This window comes from Parasteatoda tepidariorum, chromosome 7 (genome assembly GCF_043381705.1).
Source record: "Parasteatoda tepidariorum isolate YZ-2023 chromosome 7, CAS_Ptep_4.0, whole genome shotgun sequence".
In the NCBI taxonomy this organism is placed as follows: domain Eukaryota; kingdom Metazoa; phylum Arthropoda; class Arachnida; order Araneae; family Theridiidae; genus Parasteatoda; species Parasteatoda tepidariorum.
This window is the reverse complement of record NC_092210.1, coordinates 56,139,995-56,161,614: the sequence shown is the minus strand read 5'-3', so window position 1 is coordinate 56,161,614 and position 21,620 is coordinate 56,139,995. Positions and strand designations below refer to the sequence as shown.

Sequence of the window (21,620 nt, the reverse complement as noted above, 5' to 3'; positions counted from 1 at the left end):
ATATATATATATGCGTTATAATATTAAAAACTTTTTTTTAACAATTTAGAAGCAAAATTATTATTAAGGTACTTTTAACGCTAGAAAAAACTGGCCAATAAATGTACCTCCTGTGGTCAGCATCCAACAAATACATTTCTCCCCCTTGCCCTTTATCTTAGCACCATGTCTAAGAGGTACATAACGGTACAACAAGCAATGGCCTTCTTAGAAAACTTTTCTGATTCAGAATGGAATATCTTGATATTGGACATGCAGTGCATGTAACTACTACGACAATAATACGATTCCAATTCCCTAGTCTTCACATAAGACACCTATTAACTCGATTCTATCTTGGGGGAACTTTTCATAGATGAAGGTTGACATCAATGAAAATCAGCTTCCCACATTGGTATTCCAGACGTGATCTGAACACGTCTAGTTTGATGGATGGAACACAGTGAACAAGCTGTCTTCCTCATTACGACTGCGACATTATCCTCTTCAAGCTCTTGCTACCCAGTCTTGATCACACACCACTGGAGCTTTTAGATACACGATAGATACAATTATAAAATTCCAATTCACTAGTATATAAGAGGTGATAACTCGATTCTATGTTGAACACTCAAGCCATTGCAGAGTGCGGTTGTGTTGTAACCAGCTCTGTGCGATTGAATCATGTCATCACGATTAGGTTATGCTCCTGGATTTGTACCTTCACGTATTGGTTATTCCTCACGTGGGGGCTCCAACCATCGATTCGGCCGGGGAGGCAAGACTATGTCTAGCGCTCCTCCACCGTCAACTACTCCTCGCCTAAAGGTTGATTTTCCTGACAACAAACGACCGACCATGACTGAATTCCTAGTTCCCGAGGGATTTACAACGACTTGCGTCTCAGCTAAACCAACTCCAGTTCCTGAAAAAATCATGCCTGAACAGCCGAGTGTCCCCGTGGAAAGTCCAATTATGGATAGGGAAGAGACTACCCAAGTTTCCGAGGCAATCAACATCACCCCTCCTATGGAAACGGAGCCGATTGAAGAGACTTCGGCCTCCGAATCGGAAATATCCACTAGCAACAACAAGAAGTCACCGGTTAAGAAAAGGAAAAAGAAGAAGTCCACTAATGCTGCTAAACCCACTGATAGCTCTTCTCCGGCGACGCCTAACAACTCTTCTCCTCCTGAGTCCCTATCCCAGCCGCAGCCAACGACTGCTGCCTCATCTGAGACTACGAACGAGACTCCTAATAATGACCAAGAGACTTCCAAAGTTACTGAAAAAGCTCTGCCTACAAAGCATGCCAAAATACTCATTCGTGGACTACCAGATGATTTTGATGCAGATATTATTTCCTATGAATTTGGAAAAATGGACGTGAATCTTCATAAAGTGATCCAGTTCAAGAAGAAGGTGGAAGGGGCTAATAGGCTCCTTCCCCTTTTTATCATCATTGCACCAATAGCAGACCAGGAAAAGATCTTCGCTACGAAGAGTATTCACCAGATCCCAGTCAGCACCGAGAGATTTCGTGGCGGCCGGCAGCCGCTACAGTGTTTCCGTTGCCAGGGCTTCGGCCATACTCAGCGATCCTGTTCGAAACAACCCAGATGCATGAAATGTGCAGAAATGCACTTTTCTTTTCAATGCAAGAAGGATAGGAGTTCTCCCGCCAAATGTTGCAAATGCGAGGGAAGCCACACCTCCAATTTCTCTGGGTGCGAGGCCAGCCCCAGAAGAAAAACCTCACAACCTAAGGATACACCTGCTACTGCAGCCCATCGCCTTGTCACCATCGTTAAGGAAATGCAGGATTACCTGAAAAACCCAGAAGTGCTCGGATTACTTCAATCTCTACTCAAGGGGTCTTCCCATTCGGAATGATGATCCACAACTCCAATTCATGCTGATCTCCAATAAGGACTTGATATTTTCTCTATGAACAACAGGACAGTATCTCTATGGACAGTAGCTCAGTTGCCTACATGCATCACAACAGATGAAGAAGTGGAGTGTCCACTTCGCGGACAGGAACTTCGAATCCCATCTTAGCTCAAACTCTAGCTTCTATGTTGAGGTACTTTTTTGATAGATGACAGTTGACATAATCGTTAGCCTACGCCCCACATAGTACCAGGGCCTGATTAACCAGGAGTTTTAATTGATACGGAAAACATAGATGAAAACTTAAAGCTTGTAATTCCATTTTATGTCGGTAGAATATTGATTTTAAAAATAATATTGAAAAAGATGAAGTGTAAAATAAAATGCCAGAGTCAAGTGGAAAAAAAACGAAAAAGTAACGGTCTGGTTATGAATTCGAATAAGAAAGCAAAATTTGAAAATCCAACAGAATTGAAAAAGCTGGAATTTTTTTTTGTTAAAATGCCATGAATTTGTGAATTGTGCTCCTCTTGATGTATTATAATACTATTCCAATAGATTATATAGATAATAATATATAATCATTTTATGTTTTAAAAAAGTTTTTATTATTAATACGTCTCTCAAAATGATATTTCAAATTTTCGTGGGTGGCATTTGTTCGAACAGAAGATATGTACTGGCACACAGCGGATCTTAGCTCCCATCAAACATCAATGTTTCGAAGATGGAGCATCATTTAAAATTCACTTAAAAGTTTTTTTTTCACATAATTTTTTTTTAAAATTTTACTTCACTGTTTTCAGATGTTCTTCCGTAGTGAATTTATCAAATTGCAAGTTATTTTCATAACCCTTTCTTAATTGGAGATTTGAGTAAACTAGGAAGTAAAAAAAAAAACATTTTATGTACTTACCATTGCAGATGATTTATTTTTTTCTTCGATTTCTGTCTTCTTTTTAAAAGTTTCGAGAGGAGGGGGAGGCCTCCCCTGTGGAACGTAGGTTGGATGTGCTATAAGTACTGGATCTAAACATGAAACATAAGCAATTATAATAATTTTTTTTAGAGAATATATAGTTTGAGGAATTTTGTATTCAATGAAATTTCTGTTTTTCGATTGGGAACAAAGAGATGATTGTGTAATAATTATAGGAGTTAGGGAGAGAAGCAAAACGGGGTAAGGAAACGCGCCCGATGACGCGCTGGTTAACTCGAAATGGAACTGCATTTACTTTCGTTTTCAGATGCTGTTAATTAATCAATTTTGTAGTTAGACGCTGATTGCCGTTTTGTTTGTTTGCTCGTTGTTATATTAACAGAAAGACTACATAACAGACTACCGAGGTATTTTTTTCTTTCTGTTTATAATATTTTTTTTCATTTTTTTTTATCATTTCTGCTGCTGAAACTTACGTATTTTGCAATCCATTATAGCACTTTACAAGGATACGCGAAAAATAATTTAATAAATGAATAGATGAATTTATTTTTTATAATTAGATGCTCAGGGATTTTAGAGAAAGAAATCGTTTACGGTGACGTTGTTTTCAACTCGGGATTTTCACGTGACGTCACGATGACGCGCTGGTTAACTCGAAATGGAACTGAATTTACTTTCGTTTTCAGATGCTGTTAATTAATTAATTTTGTAGTTAGACGTTGATTGCCGTTTTGTTCGTTTGCTCGTTGTTATATTAACAGAAAGACTATACATAACAGACTACCGAGGTATCTTTTCCTTGTTTATATTATTTTTTTTCTCTTTTTTTAATCATTTCTGCTGCTGAAACTTACGTATTTTGTAATCCATTATAACACTTTTCAAGGAATACGCAAAAAATATTTTAATAAATGAATAGGTGAATTTATTTTATAAAATGAGGATAGTTTATGTTTGTCGGAATCACTCGGTGATAATCATTGATTTTTAATTTGATAGTTTATTTGATTTGTCAAAAGAAATATTTAATTTGATAATTTAGCCACTAACGAAATTGGAACTGACATGAATTATCATTATCACGAAATTATTATTATCACAATAATTTAGTCACTGACTAAATTATTGAATTTAAAATTATTCTGAAATGATTAATTTCATTTCTTCTGTAGTAATTGTTACGTGTGAGTGAGGAAGCTTAGTGATTATTACAAAATACAAAAGTGAGTAAATCTTCACTGCTTTTCTTTAATAACTGGTCTGCTCAGTTAGAATAAGTAATTAAATTCCTATTTTAAAATTTAAAAAAAAAGACGAAGCTTTTTGTATTTTATCTATGAAATAAAATTGAAAATAAATCATTTTAAACAAATTATTTAAAAAATAGAAAGATTTATCTAGCTTAAAAAAAAGACATTCTTAACTAGAAAATTAATGACACCTATTAACTTTACTTATGGCCACAAAAATGTTTACTTCAAATATTTTAATTTTTTTAAATTTTAAAAAATGCTTTAGACTAAAAATTTTATTACTGCAGAGATTTTAATTTCTTGAAATGTACAAAACTTTCATTACAATCATAAAATTCAAATTTTCCAATTTTCTACTCTAAGTCAAAAGCTCATTCATAAGTTCAAAGTCATAAGCTCAAAGTCTATAAACTCATTCATTGTTAATTTATCCATTAAAAATGGGAAAAATGGGAAACAGTAAACTGTAAAAATACCTTATCCTTTAAAAAAATCTGAGAAATAAGGTAAATTATCTACTAAATATCTTTTAAAAATTCTTACTGCCCTAAATTTTTTAACTGCTTATTTACAATCATAACATTCTAGTTTTCTAAGTTTAAAAAGCTGATACTGCTTAAACCTAAAAACATTATATTCTGCATTAAACTGAAATAAAATCAGCGATACACTAATTACTGAAAAATTTAAATAGTATTATTAATTTAGTATACATTAAAATTTACATATATAATATTTGTATGTTATAGTTTAAAAATATCAAACGCCTTTTTTTAAGTACATTTTTCAAATATTGCACATTATTTTGTCTGTTTATTTAAACAATATTATTATTCATAGCCTTGAAATGTATTTATACTTCACATTTATAAGCCTCTAATAATCCCAAAATAAATTATTTTCATCATTTTTGATTTTCCTCGAAGTATCCGTCCCTTTCTTTTCTTCATTTCTTTTTTAAACGAAAGCATTTTTTTTTTTAATTTTTGTAATTTTGTATAAAAAACATAAGTTTTATTATTACTTTTTACTTATTGCATTATTAATATTTTTTTACTCTGTCAACATCTAATGAATAACGAATAAAAGCAAAATAAACAGATTGAGAAGGACTATGCGGAAGCATCATGCAAAGGCGAGATCATACCAGTATTTACCCTTCTCTAAATTCCTTGACGTTGTGTTTTTTTCCTGAGTGAGAGTTGGGCAGATTGTGCAATTTCGCCTTTCACTCTGCATTTTAGCGCACGTAAACAAGAACTTTGTGCTTTTAAAAAATATATTTTGCAATTTCAAAAATAATATATATTATCTTTCCAACAGTTCTTTGCTTACCTAACCTTTCTTTCTTAACCCCCTAAAAACAATGGTATTGAAGCAATGATCCTTAAAAATGGGAAAATAATCAGATTTTTTTTTCCTTTTTTTAATACAAAGATTGTATAAAAAAGATCTATTGACTCTATTATCTATTATTTTCAAATTTTTGATAATAAATGCTCAATTTATATATATCAATAACATAAAACAAAGCAAAACACTTTTATGTTATAAATTATAATAAAAAAACAATTGAGTAGCATTTGAGACTTAAAATATACACATTGACAATAAAAAAATTAAGAATCCCAATATTTTGAAATTTTGAAGCATACGAGATCCAATATAAAAAGTATAATATAATAAATATAGTATGAAATATAAAATCAAACTATTAATGTTCTTACCTTTATGAAATTTAGCATCTATCGTATAGTTCACTTCCCCTAAAGAATTTGTCGCAATCACTGTATATAGCCCTTCATTTACTTGTGAAGCTCTTTCCAACTGTAAGCAGCCTAAATTAAAAAAAATTATTGTTCTTATAAGGTAATCATCGGCAATTTCAGTTGTAAATTAAGCTGAACTGCTTTAATAAAGTTATTTTTTGATAAGGGAATATGTATAAAAAATGTTTTATTTTGTTTTGGTTACGAAGATATTGAAAATATAAGTTTGAACAGAAAATTAGCAAAGATTAGCAGAAATTTCACTAAATGCAGTTGAAATGAGTGAGTTAAAAGACTAAATGAGTGAATTACAAGATTTAATGCAAGCAGTAAAAAGTCAGTTTCAGTTATGTTTCTCAATAACAAATGGTTTATAACAATGAATGTTGTAATTAAAAATATTTCATTATTTGAATGAATACTATCAAATATATCATTCATTAATAGAATCTTTAAATTATTTTATAGGTATTAATCTTAAATATTATAAGAGCATTCAACTCACTTTACAAAGAAAGAAGAATTAATTTTCAGATGATTTTTCTAAACGTTTTTTTTCTTCATTTTTTTTCGTTCATGCACAAGATAAGGAAGCAAATTACAAATCAGATAAAGTAACAAGTTGCGTAAAACAATTGCGGTGATTTATTTTCATTTCATTTTTAAATTTATAATTTTGCAGTTAATTAGTTTTTAAATGTCTTAATCCCCTTGCTATGAAATACTTTTTAGGTACATCTGTAAATCCGACAGAATTCAAACAATAATAAAAAAAGATGAGTAGCAACATATTCGCGTTTTAAAAAAATTCTGGATCTTAAATACACTAAAATATAAACAGCTTAAAAAATCATTTCATAATTTAAAAATTAAAAAATGGATCTGCGAAAAAAGTAAGTAAATAAATTGTTTTAAAAAAACGACTTGCTTTTGCAAATAAATTGCTTATCTGGAAATCAAATGAATACTTCTTAAGAATTTTAGGAAACGAGATGATTTTTATTGTTTTCTTAAAGAAAAAATTCACGCAATTGAATTTCAAATATTCGTATGCATTATTAACTACCTAACTTATTGTTAGTGTTCATTAGTATGAATCCTTAAAAAGTTCAAATCGAAAAGGAAAAAAAAATCCTTTCAACACATCTTTTTACACCTTAAAAATTAGCATCTACTTTAAAATTTCAAACTAAAATGCTTTTTTTTTAAATTTTTTAAAAATTGTATTTTTTTTTATCTTATTCAGTACAACATGTCACGAATATTTTTCTAAGCATTGCTTCAATTGAAAATATAACGCAAAAGAGAAAGGTCATTAAAAATTTTCAAATTATGAACGACTGCCAGGAGTTAATATAGAAAAGAGCATTCTCAAAATTCTATTTTTTTTTAAAATCTGCAGACATAATTTTCAAACTCTGATTCACCTTAAAGCCTCCCGAACATTTTCTAAATAAAATTAACCTCACATAGTAAGAAAAGTATTTGTTTTTAAATGCAACTTATTTTATTAGGCAATATAGGATCTAAATTTTATCAAATCCTGGGACCATTTTTTTTTTTGCAATTTATACTGCAAAACTAAATCAGATTTGATTATGTGTTATGTATTTTTTACTAAGTTAAAACACTAAAATAAAAAAATTAGTAACCTCCCCCCCCCTTATTGGTGAGTAACTTTCCGTTTTCTTTCCATACTAACTTAGAACTCTATCAAATCCATATTATGTATGGATATTAATTATGGTTCAATAACCATTTTACCTATGTTTTAATTATTATTATTAATTATTAATTGATCATCATAAATGCATTAATCATAATTTGATTATTATTAAACCAATTTTACTTTGAATAGTACTGAAAAATCTATATTTTGAGATAGAATGATAGAATTGTTAAACAATTTTTCATAGAAAAGCTGGTAAATTCAATGACTAGTGACACTAAAAATTTGTTTCGGTTTTGTTTTCCTATAAAAATGGCTTACAGCAATGATCAAAATTATGTGATTAAGAATAATTCATTGTTTTAATGAATAATATGGAGTATGCCATTCATAAATAGAATATTTTACTTATTTAATAGGTATTAATCTTAAACTTAATGAGAGAAATAAACTCAGTCTGCAAAAAAAGTAGAATTTATAAATTACCTAATTTAAATCAAAGACTTAAAGATAATTTTTTAACGTTTTTTGTTTGCACAAACACAAAATAAGCAAAAAATTACAAATGAGAATAAATTACGCATTTTTTTAATTTATATTTTTAAATTTATAATTACGCATTAAATTGGTTTTCAATGTATTAAAAAAATTTCTCAAAAAAATCCAATTTAATCTTCCTGAATCCTCCTAGTCATTATTTTTTCTCCAAGAAACAAGCAAAATTTCTATGAAATCTGATCGTTTGTTTTTGAAAATACTTGTACACAACCAACGCATTTCTTCGGGAGGAAACATTGTTTAAATAACGTTCCTTCCTATTTTGTAACATACATAACAAAAATAATTTTTTTATTTTATTTAAGATTATAAAAAGAAAAGTTATTTTTCAGCTATTTTTTACCTTTCAATGTCCATGTAACTTTGAAATACTTTCAGAAAATAAACTGAAGAAAACTGCAATTTTGAAAAAAGTCAAAAATCTCATTCCGTTCTTAATGCAATTCGAACTGATAATCTTACTGGAATCTACTTGACTTATAAACAATTTAACGACGATAATAACTGCAGCGAAATCACAGGGAAGACTGAAGCAATTTTGGAACATCGTAATATTTCATTGCTGAATAAATCAAACAATGTTTTTACCATCTGCTAAATATGAGTTTTTCATTGTCCAGGCATTTTCTAAATCTCTGATAAGTGGATTCTGTAAGGGTTGGTTGTTGAAGTACCACGTCCGATGAGGCTTTGGAAATCCCGCCACCTGATAATAAATGCACCAATAGAAATTTTTCTCGACGCTCATTTGAATTATTCTGGGTGAAGCTAAAAAGTAAAGGGGTTATTATTTCTTTTAGATTTACTTCAAATGAAGGTGAATATTAATTAGAACAACATTAATGAAGAAAGAGTTTCGAATTTTGATAAAAGTCACTCAGATATACAGGCCTATTTTATACATTTTTTTTAAATGTTATGGAGTATATTAATTTTAAGTTGTGCTTTTCAATTATTGTATTTTAAATGAATAATAATTTATACGAATTGAGCTACATTTATTTTTTTCAAATATTTCTCATCAAATACTTTTTCCAAGATTGTAACTTAAACCAAAGGGGAAAAAATCATACGAAAAAATCGTTTTAGTATAACAAAGACTATGGTATAAATAGCACGCAAGCATTTCGGTTTTTTTTATTTGTTGTTCTTTTTGTCAAGGTATACTTTTAATGTTAAAAATAAAAACTAATTGATAGATCTATATAGCTAACGAAGAGCTTAACTTTACACTTGATAGACATCTCATTTTGCAAAATAATTTATGTTGAAGAATGGCATTTATTTAAAGTAGTTTTCTTCTTCGTCCGCATGCAATCAGAACGTTCAGATTAGACGTTGAGTTTCAGTCCCAGAGGGCTATAAATACAAGTAAATTTACAACTCTGATGTTCTTTTCTATAAGTTCTTTCCAAGAGTACGTTTCAATTGTGCTACTCTTCGCAAGTGTAATATACTAATAAATATATTATTCTCCGATCTATTATTGATCTCTGAATTCCATTTCAATAACAATTTATAACATTAAAATAAAAAAGAAGAACTGAAGGTATTAAACTTTTTTAATTGTATAGAACAATCTACTTACGGAACACACTACCTCATTAAAATTCGTGCTATTTAATAACCTCTGCTAAAAGAAAAAGTTCTATACATACAACTGATCATAACATAATTTTACAATCAAATTTTTGCGTTTTTCAGAATGCCACTTATTGCTTTCTTTCAAAAAGCTTAATAAACTGAGCAATGCGCAATGAGTTTGCTATTGGAACTTGTGAAATTACGGTCTGTTACACCAAAGAGCAACGATTTAGACCAACACTATCTAGAAGAGAGAAGGCCTTTGCACGCCCATAAACAAGAAATCCTATTATTCTAAGTCGAATGTTTTGATATCTTTCTTAATTTCCCCCACTGCGCAGTTTATTAATTTGAAGGTTTTGATATCTTTCGTATTTATCCCCCACTGCACGTTTCATCGGGTTCTTCGGATTACTATATCGATCCGTGCGAAGGTTTTCTCTCTTCCAGTAAAAGTTATATTGACTTGGTCAATAAGTAATGTTATTTATCAAGATTACGCACATAAATGCAAATAGCTCTTTTCTAAGTATTTCTTTTAATAGGAGCTCCTATTTATTTAGCAATCCTATGGATTCCTTATGAATCGTTTTATCTTTAAAAAAAATCTCCGAGAAGTTGCAAATTAATTATTACATAGACATTTTTTAATTCATTGCCTAATACCTATTAGGAAAATATCTGTCATAATACGAGAGAAAGCAAAACTGTTTACCTCCTATCTCCAAAGAAACTTCTGCAACTTCTTGTCCAATGTCATTTTCAGCTATACAAGTAATAACCCCATTGTCCGCTCCATGAGAACTGTAGATAGTGAGTACTTGTATGGTATTGTTATCATTGGCCACCAAATTGCTTATGAGATCAGTACTACCATTTGTATCATCATAAGATATTAGGCCTAGCAATTCAACATCCCCTGTAGAATAGTTCGATAATAGGCCGGTTGTATTCCAGTAAAGTAATAATGGCGGATCACCCGTAGCGGAACATATGACATCCGCTGATTGTGTTTCGTTCATCACCAGTTTTTCTGGAAGTACTGATACTTGTGGAAGCTCTGTATTAAAAAAAGTACGGGTGCATAATTCTGGATGTTTTACACAGAGGAAGCTATTAACTATCGCAGACAACAATTTAATGATGGCATGACATAAAATACAAAAATGCAGCTATTAATGCAGCTTTTTCTTTGAAAAAAATAATATACTAATTCGTACTCGATTGCATGACTACATATAGCTTAAAGTGGATTATTTCGCATCGAAAGGCATTCCGTAGAGGAAAAGATTCAGTTAAGGAATGCCTTCCGATGTGAAATAAAGCTTAGCTTTCAGGTATAGAAGGGCTCCCAAAGTTTTGAAGGTTCTGATTGGATTACATTGAAACATAATCGGATGCCTGTCTATCTTTCTAATCAGTTTATTATAAAACTTAATGTTTTTAGAGTTTGTTTTTAATTTGACATTTTATTTTTCAATTTTATTTATTATTCTTTCTTCTTCTTTTTACACATTTTTGAACTCACATGCTTGTTTGGTACTCGAACTTTCAACTTTACAAATCACCCTATAAATTCTGGACCCCATTTGGCACTTCAACTTCGATTTTTAAGATTACTGGGGCAGTCGATTTTTAACTTTCTTGGGGAAGTAGAATATATGGTTTGAGGCAATATACCACCAATCGCAGAAACTGTGCCCTCACTAGATGCATAGTAGTGACATATATGGCTGTGACGCTGCTATGCATGTCAGTGCATTCACTTTAATTTCTTTTTAATATTTTGACTGTTGAGTTGCTATTTCCATTAGTACTTTTACAAGGTGATGTGCAGTTTGTTAAGTCTTGTTAATGATTTTGGCTTTCTTATGCTGTGCTGATACTTTTATTTCTCTTATGAGGTAGTAACGTGTGTGTGTGCGTGCGTGCGTGCGTGCGTGTGATATATCATTCCTTAAAAGATATGTGCTTTTTCATAAAAAGTTTTTCAATAAAAAGTCAAATCACTGCAATAGGGGGGTAAAACTAGTATACATGTTAACTCTATGTGAAATTTAGAAATACTAGAATTTTAGTGAAAAAGTAGCAGGTATTTTTATTGTATATGACAATTTAGGAAAATTATGCATGTAATTTACATGTGATGTAGCCAAGACAATTCTTAAGGAGAGGAGAGAGAGGGACAATTGTCTTGCGACCCTGGACTGCTGAGGGCCCAACCAAATTCCTTACAAAAAATGCTGTTTATTAATTATTTTTTTATAGAAAATTGTAGAAAATTTCTTTATATGTGTCTTAAATCTATGATTTTGTATAAAGGGTATTTAAAAAGTTCACAAGATAAAGCTTTTTGCCTCGGGACCCTTAAAATCTTTGTTCAGCTTTTTATGTTGTTGTCTTCTGCTGCTGAACTGCAACTTTCGTGAGGTAAGCATAAACATACCTGGTCTTACATTGAGACCAGAGGTTATCGAAATGATAGAAAACATTGATACCATTGAACAAAATCCTTATTGTTTGTTAGGGTATGAATCTTTATGAACGTAGCTGGGTTAAAAATAATTTTTTAATTCTAATGACTAATAAATAAGGATAGCTTAAAAACAAGAGAACATTTGAAAGTGGACAATGTAAAATAAACTCATGTACACAAACGCTGTGAATTAATCAAAAACAACGCCAATATGGTAGGTCCTTCTTCTTGACTACTAAAGGGAAATTTAGAGTTTGTCTGCTAAAAAACAGAGCTAATTTTCTCACAATTAAGGTACCCGGTCTTACCCCACTCTCAGATATAAAGTGAATCTAGAAACTACCATAATGAAACTTTTACAAGCCCAATTATTCTTTGGATTCATATTGACGAAAACATATGAATGTATGTACCTTTTATTCAACTGTCATTCAAATATAATATTAACAACATTGTATCTGCATCAACTTTCATTTAAAGAATAAATCAGAAGTATTACGAACAAAGAACTGCTTTTTTTTTTCAAAAAAATATCACGCATATATAAACATTGATGAAGTAATTGCAGAAGATCATTATCAGAAGTATTAAGTGTTTTTGGAAAGTGCGTGAAAAGTGTGCAACATGTATAACGTTTTTTTTTAATAATTATTAAATACAATCTACTATCTTTTTTTTCCTCCTTAGTTTCCATTTATCCTACTCATCTAGCATCTCAATAATTTTCGCTTACATTTGAAGGGGCATTCTTTCGGTATTTTAAGGTAATCTTATTAATTATTTATATGCCCCCTTGTATATCTAAAGAGTAAAATTACATAAATTTAAAACATTAAATCTTACCACAAAGTGGGAAAGTAACATTCATTAGAGTGCGGACTGCTCCATTTCCGGGATCAATGCATGTCACTTGATCCCATAAATGCCCCAGGATCTTCTTGTCTGACAGAGCTGTCTTCTGCAGCCATTTTGCGCTACAATTACAGACAATAGGATTTCCATCGATTGACCTGTAACAATAGCATGGTCGAATTAAAAGGAAAAACTATTGTGCAAGAATTATGAACCATCATTAATTTGGGAAGTAAAATAGTTCAGATTTGTTTTTGATTTGTAATTATGCTTAATTATGACACTCAACGGTTATATTTTCAAGATATTAAGAAGTATTTTAATTTTATATACTATCGATTATGTTATATTGATGCCTATCCTGATAAATTACCTAGTTAAAAGCCTAGGTTTACATTTGAATTATGCATTTTTATTTTTTTTAAATTGAATATTACATAACAAATTATCCTTTTCATTTAAATATATACAAGTTTTTTTTTTAACTAAGAGCCGTTTTGCTGTGTACAGTAATAGGTGACACGTGCGTCGCAGCGAGTGCTTCTGTCGTGTCCCTGCATTCATTGGAAACAAATGTGATCCGTGTTGGTAAACTAAGCGGCCAGTTCTGTGTTTTTAAAATGTTCAAATTTTACAAATCGTCACTCCATGCTCGAGATACAGTCAGTGATGTGCTTTTAGTCGGCAAAAAACCTGTCTGCTGCGTACATTCACTGGCAGATTTATAAGGTTAACGAAATTCCTTGGCATGCTGATAGAGAATTTTGCAATTCTAAGACAATAACTCTCTCCGCAGCTAAGATCCCAACTTTATTGGACTCTTTCGGTTGGGAAGTTTTGGACCACCCTTCCTTACAGCCCAGATCGTGCGCTGAGAGATTTTTCATCTTTTCCGATATTTTAAACATCATTTTTGTGGAAATCGCTACAACGATGACAAAAACGGGAAATTCATTTGGATTTAATTTTTAAACTGCCCTTACTTAAAAAGCAACCCTCGTACTTTTTAGCACTTGAATCGTTGAAGCGCTTTTCCTATTCGCAGTAAACCACACTAAATAACGAAAATGTAGTAGGAATAGCAGAAATATTCCTTCTTAACCCTTTTGAAGGCAGTGATAAGTATACTTACCACCACGTTTTACCACTTTTAATTTAGGTTTCCATTTTTCAATAACTTCAGCTTTCTTGAAGTGAGTTTGAATAAAATTCGTAACCATTTGTCACTTTTGAAAAACGTATAAAAGTATAAAATACATAATTCCTTTTGAAGTTTGTAGCATTTAAGGAATTTATTTTATAAATAAAGAAAAATAAAAGTCAGTAAGTTCCTAATAGGTCATGTTAAATATATTTACCACTAAAAAAAATGGCCATTTTTATGAACTAAATGAGTTCTTTTTTTTCATATCAATCACTGCTCTTAAAACAATTTCAATTTCAAAAATACTTTAATTTACCTTTATTAGAAATAAAGGGCCCGTTAAAGGGTTAAAGGGTATAGGCAATTCTTTTGGGGAATTTGATAGTACAAACTAAAAGAATGTTTTTTATAAAATAAAGTGTTTTACGAATTTTACAAAAAAGCATTTTTTCCTTAAAATAGCATTTGTAAAAGCTAAGATATTTATCCGAACATGGCACGTTATTTTTAATATTAGTACACATTATTCAAAGCATATTAATCCTTTTGAGACCCAGTGTTACCAGTTTGGCAAAGCTTTTTCGGAAAAATATTGCAAACCTCTAAAAATTGAGCACTGTTTGCTTCTAAATGTACACCGTTTCTCATCAACCACTATTTTTAAATAGGATGAAGCCTCACGCATGTTTTTTACTAAGAAATCTCAGTTCCTAACGTGCTGCTTGTTTGAAAGTTTCGCTTAAGATAAGAGGAACTGGAAAGAGTTAAAAACTCTCATACTGTTTCAAGAAAAGAAAAAAAAAAAAAAAAAAAAAAAAAAAAAAAAAAAAAAAAAAAAAAAACGATTCTTGGTGTTAAAGTATGTTTTATTATTTTTTATTAATTATTATTTATCTTTTATTATTATCTTACTATAAGCAACAAGCTGGAAAATAAGCAAGCTTTTTGCACAAAATCATTATACGAGTGGGTAATACTTCCATCTTCGTATTATTATTGGTAGTTTTACGAGTTTCAGTCTACCCTAGTCAATGCACTACGCACCCATAGGAACTTATTCTCATTCTTGTTCTATGAGGCTTCGAAATTGGTTCCAATTAGAGATAATAACATCATTCAGTTTGGATAACATTTCATGCAAAGTAATTCAACGAATTAAGATTCGGAGAGCTTGGGAAACATTCTTTGCCAGAAAATCATCCAGATTGTCTCTGCTCCCAAGTTGGACAAATTTTGCAATAAACAAAGGAGTACTATTTTGCTATTTTCAGCATATTGCTTTAAATGCATAATTTTTAGATTTGCTTACGAAACTTTTTCAAAATCTTATTTTTATTTACTCCCCTAACAGTTTTAACTCCTCCTAACAGTGAAAATCAAAGGAAATATGACCCTTTTGGAAAAAGCTCAAAATACTATTATGCATTTTAAAACTAGGCATTTTAATCGTATCGTGCGTTGATACTGATAACAAACAATTATTTTAAAGAATTATTTGACTATTCCCAATTCCAGAAGGTAATATTTTAAATGAGAGAAGATTCGCCTCAAGCATTTAATGGGAGAATGTTGTTACTTTAGTTTGTAATGCATTGTTTGTTTAAAGCTCTATTCCATGTATTCAATTTAAAATATTTGCATAGGCTTCCAATATTTCATAAAAGTTTACGTTATAAATTATTGACATTCTTATTTTATTCTTTTGTTATGATAGAAATATTGTATAAGAACTTAAATGACAGTTTGACTGCGTGTATATTTTTTGTTAAAGTATTATGCAACGCACTTTGAGGTTTAGATTAGTTCATTCAACAATTTTCCATAACAAAATGTTCATTATGGTTCAGTTGTTCATCATATGTGAGTTCTCTATCATTTCAACAACCTTTCTGAAATGAATGGAAATTCTAAGAATCATATTCACGAAGGCGACATTTTCGTCGGCAAAATATTAAACTTGCTGATAACTTTAGGGAGATCTGAATCATTTTGGTCATAGAAATTCAAATTTGCTTTCTTTTCATAAGAAAATACATAATTGATTTCCAAAAACTATTTTCTACGCTTGTTTCTATTTATGGTGCATTTTAACACAGGAGTTATTTAAATTTTAAAAAAATTACTTTTATATAAAAATGTATAATTTAAGAATTCTCGTCAAACAATTGATTTTGAACGACGACGAATAAATTGTTCTTTTTTGTTGGACAATTAACATTACATAAAAATTAAAGGAAAGTAATCTGGAAAATTAAAAAAAAATTATAATTAACCTTGTTTAATGGTACAAAAAGTTCCAAAAAAGTTATAGAAAGCATGCATTAAACATTTTGATAAGAAGTAGAACAAAGAAGAGAAGTCCTAGCTATTCTCAAACCAGGCTAATGTATCCATTCTGGAGTAGATATTATGTTGACAAGAAAATAAATATGTAGCAGACATTTTCTTATACGAGTACAATGAAATCAAGCCGAACGAAAAATAAGGTTTGGAGTTGGAACGAATATTTACGTGTTATTCAATACTTCGTGCTTACTCTTGCTACTTTACTTAATCAAAGCTCCTTTTTTGCATCTTCTTTTTTTCTCTGTTTTTCCAAGGAATTCTGTAGAACCAGATACTCAAAGCAAATGGCTTAGGATGTAGTTCTGTTATTATTATTATTAATTTATTAATAAAAATGTTTTTATCAGTATTAAAACATGATTATTGAAGAGCTAGTTTTAATTTCAACAAAATTTAGCATTTCAAGTTTTCTTCTATCTAATAAAACTTTAACGTAACGTGCATCATAGCGGGTAAAATCCCTATATATAATTGTCATTGATTAACGACTGTGTGGGTCTTTTGATAGTTTTTATATTAACCCTTTAGGTCAATTTTTTTGTAACGTTATTTTAAAATCTAATGTATATAATTCTCTTACGTGTCTCTCAAATTTTGGCTGTATTTCTTTTCCGTCCGTGGCAACGTTTGCTTTGTTTTGTTTACGTTACTATTTCTCTTACATGACGACAAAAAAAGCCTCATTATAACTTCCTGGATGGCAACGCTGGAAAATCGACCAATGATTGCCGCTAAAAATGTCACATGCCAAATCTAGCTAAGGTGGCTCAACATATAGCGCTTTTTAAAATGGAAACTGAAATAACCAGAGAGCATCAGCTGCGACAATCTCATATTATTAAGATAGGCAAAAGTGAGTAGTCTCTGTCGATAGATCTCTATTTTAGTATTTTGTCGAATGCGCTTTTTTCACGAATTTATATATTACGAATTTATTTGACGATTNGAAAATCGACCAATGATTGCCGCTAAAAATGTCACATGCCAAATCTAGCTAAGGTGGCTCAACATATAGCGCTTTTTAAAACGGAAACTGAAATAACCAGAGATTATCAGCTGCGGCAATTTCATATTATTAAGCTAGGCAAAAGTGAGTAGTCTCTGTCGATAGATCTCTATTTTAATATTTTGTCGAATGCGCTTTTTTTCATGAATTTATATATTACGAATTTATTTGACGATTTTTAATTTATATCACGAATTATACTACAGCACATTTCTAATAGGTTTAACGAATTACATGTCATTTATTTGAATTTAAATTTATTTTAATAACTTAGTATTTACTAAAAGGAATTTTTTTTTAGAAAAAAAGTTTTTATATGGACTTGAATAATTGTTTTGAATTCTTAGAATTTTGTGCATTTGCAATGCACCTAAGTTAGCGAAGCGAGCTTGGTTGGCGAAGCAAACCATATAAGATTGCGTAGCAATTTTCGGGTGTTGGCGAGCGTTAGCGAGCAGGGGGTGCATCCCACTAGTATATTAAGAACTAAGATTAGTTTATAAAAAGAAATTAATTTAACTTCTTATAAAAAAATAGTTTGATTTTCAGAACTTTTTTTCATGCAATGATTTTTAGGACTTTTTTTCATAAAATTTTCCAAGTTTTATCGAAAAATTGCTCTTAAACTTAAACTTCTGTACTTGTAAATAATAGATTTTATGAATTATGTGTTCATAAGCACAGAAAAAAAAATGGATGCACAGATTGTCACAGTGACATCACGCCATAATAAGGTAAAAAATAGTTACAGCATTAACAGTCCACTGTTTTGAACTGGCTCTAAGAGATCATAGCGTTGCTTTGATGTTGCTTGTGTTGTGATATCACATAAAATTCTCTTTAAATAATTATTGTGAATTTTATCACTTGGTAATCACAACTATACTTTACTTAGACTAAAGTCACTGAGAAACTCTGCAAATTTTTTTGAAAGTGACATTAAAGTCATTTCATAACGTGTCTTCAGAAGTATTTTCTGCTACTTGTCTCATTTTGTTCTCGTATTCAATTTTCGGCGAATTTGTTTCATTAAAGTCACGTGTATAATCTTATACGGCTTGTCTCACTAAAGTTATGATTTCATTCTATTCAGCCTAGTCAGTTAGAAATCTTGTAAGCAGTTTTTTGCACCTAAACACTTACAATTAATCTTGGAAATTACATTAGAGTCGCGCAGATATTCTCAACAATTGTGTTCATAGGTGTGACCTGTTGAAATAGTTTCGAAGACCTATTTTAACACACGATACACGACTTAAAAAAATTTCTATATATGTATTTGTTAAGAAAAATTGCCTTCATACAAATTGCCTGACACACATACAATCTTACATAAAAGATATTTAATGCAAAATACCACTTGTTCAAATATCAAACTATATTTAAATAAATCCATTTTAATATATATTAGAAAAAATAATTTGAATGCCTTCTCCATCTGTTTTTAAAATATATGTAAATGTATGCATTTTCCTTAAGATTCACATTAAAAATCTAAAATTTTGCAAAATTTTGTAGCCAAAAACAGTTTTAACAATACTTATTTTATTTAAAAGTATTACTACATAGGAAGAAAAATAACACAATTTTTGAGTGAACAATTCCATAAACTATGCATTTTTTTAATCTTCTAATAGTTTTACATTTTAATTTTGAACTAAATGGCTTATCCTATTTTGAATTTAGACTATTTTGCATTTAAAAATGCAGACAAAGTTTCAATCGAATGTGAAGCATTTCGCACTGAAATATATATTTTATTCAGACACTTATAAATTTGAGAAATAATACGTAGTTTGAAGTGTATATAATAGTTTGTGCAAACTTTTCAATTTAATTTTACGACTTTTAAAAATATGAATAGAAAGATTGTCATATCAATAGGGAAAAAATATTAAAAGAAGAAGCATCTAATTGATATTTAATAGCAAAAAAATTGACGATTTTAAAACAAAAGCTCAAATGAAAGTTTTCTATTACTACTAGAGTCATTTTTTTTTCTTTTTCTTTATTTTTATTTATTTAATTTTAACGACGGTTGAATGTAGCAGTTAATCCTATTTCATCATTAAACCTAGTCATTTAAATATGATTTGCTTATTGCTGATTTTGTTTTGAGATAAATTATTTAGTTGCAGGGTTGGGTTTTTGCCGTCAAAAACTGGTTTTTGACATGACAGTGGTAAAAACCTTATTTCTACCGGTAAAAACCGTCAAAAACCAACTGTTTTCTTTAATTTATGGCATATAGCGGACAATAAAAATTTTTCACTTACTTGCCTTTATAAATGAATGTTGTAAATTATTGCTATTGATTTTGCAACTATAAACACGTATTCTTATAGAAGGATANCCTAGTCATTTAAATATGATTTGCTTATTGCTGATTTTGTTTTGAGATAAATTATTTAGTTGCACACTTGGGTTTTTGCCGTCAAAAACTGGTTTTTGACATGACAGTGATAAAAACCGTGTTTCTACCGGTAAAAACCGTCAAAAACCTACTGTTTTCTTTAATTTATGACATATAGCGGACAATATATTATTTTCACTTAATTGTTTTTATAAATGAATGTTGTAAATTATTGCTATTGATTTTGCAACTATATACACGTATTCTTATAGAAGGATAAACATTCATACAGAAATATTGTATCATCCTTATTGAAAATAGTGATACTTAACTTTTATCACTATAGCTTGATTTGCAAAAGATTCAAAATTTTGCACTTCTTAATTGTTAGAAATAAACAAACAAACAAAAAAAACTTGGAACTATTAATAAATTCAAGAACTAAAAGAAAAAATTTAAAATTTGGCATTTCTTAAATATTAGAAATAAGTTAAACAAAACTTTCAAAACTTGTAACTACTAACAAACTCTAAGTCAGGAATGACTTGACATTCTTCAGTAATGTAATATGCCAAACAAAATGATGCTTGGAAATGTTGAAATTTTTTTGTTTAGTATTCTAATATTTTACTTCAAATAGTATGATTTGATATAATCATGTTGGGAAAATGCAAAAATCTGTTCTTAAATATCTTTTAACAACTTTTTTTCTAATTTTATTGCCCAAAAATGAATTAATTTTAAATCATAAGCAGTTAACCTCAAATTAAAATACAGTTTTATCAAAACTATGGGTTTTTGACATGACGGTTAAAACCATGGTATAAACCGGTAAAAACCGTCATGCGTCAAAAACTTGCCAGCCCTGTTTAGTTGTAATGTATTNTAATTTTAAATTATAAGCAGTTAAACTCAAATTAAAATACAGTTTTATCAAAACTATGGGTTTTTGACAGAGGGGTTTTTGACATGACGGTAAAAACCATGGTATAAACCGGTAAAAACCGGCATGCGTCAAACACTTGCCAACCCTGTTTAGTTGTAATGCATTATCTTAAAAATTAATGAAGTTGGTTGAAAAAAGATATGCTTATAAAGGATTTATTAGAAAATAGCATTTTTTCTCTTTAAGTCAAGCATACTATTCTTCTCTCTGAGGTTGATGAAAAAAATTCCTTTTCTATGCTTTGTAAAAGTAATTTTTAACTGAAAATCGTAGTATCTTTGTAGTATCTCCACTTAAGGTGCAAAAATAATACTGTTATAATAATGTAATAAAATTGCACCTTCATGACAAAATCATTGATCTCAGTTGGTTTATAACCTTTTAGAAACCCATATACAAGTATATGTCATGTGTAAATTATAAAAAAGTCTATAACATTAAAAAAAATTGGCAAAAAATACTTACAATTCAACAAGTTTGAGGCCTTTAAAAAGTTTCCATGGTAATATAGTTAAGTTGTTCTGGCGAATATGGCTAAAACAAAAATATTAATGAATTTTTAACAGTCATAAGACGAAGTTTTTTATATCAAACTTGAAATCTATAATATTTTCGATTACCAAACAAGCTACTATATTAAATGCGATACTTTATTCTTAATTTAGAAAACAAACTAATTCAGAAACTTAATAATGGGGTAATAGCTTACTACGGGAAAAATATACTTGAGGGTGCCCCTTGGCGAAATTGGCGATTTATGTTTGGCGCCATACTTGTTTGACCGTAACGCTGTGGTAACCCACAAACAGGACATTTATATCTATTACTAATTAAACCTTTTTGAATTCT

The 21,620-nt window shown here is 30.0% G+C and overlaps 1 protein-coding gene across 1 annotated transcript in view; it reads right to left on the bottom strand.

The window, feature by feature from the left end:
- The window catches only part of LOC122271468 (NT-3 growth factor receptor-like), a 187,862-nt gene that overhangs the window by 31,138 nt on the left and 135,104 nt on the right, over positions 1-21,620 (bottom strand). Inside the window, exons 4-9 of the mRNA XM_071183472.1 lie at positions 21,237-21,305; positions 12,968-13,134; positions 10,364-10,708; positions 8,653-8,832; positions 5,796-5,906; positions 2,789-2,901 (exon numbers count right to left, since the gene is read on the bottom strand). Of these exons, the coding sequence (XP_071039573.1) occupies positions 2,789-2,901; positions 5,796-5,906; positions 8,653-8,832; positions 10,364-10,708; positions 12,968-13,134; positions 21,237-21,305 (985 nt within the window). The remainder of the gene's footprint in view (positions 1-2,788; positions 2,902-5,795; positions 5,907-8,652; positions 8,833-10,363; positions 10,709-12,967; positions 13,135-21,236; positions 21,306-21,620) is intronic.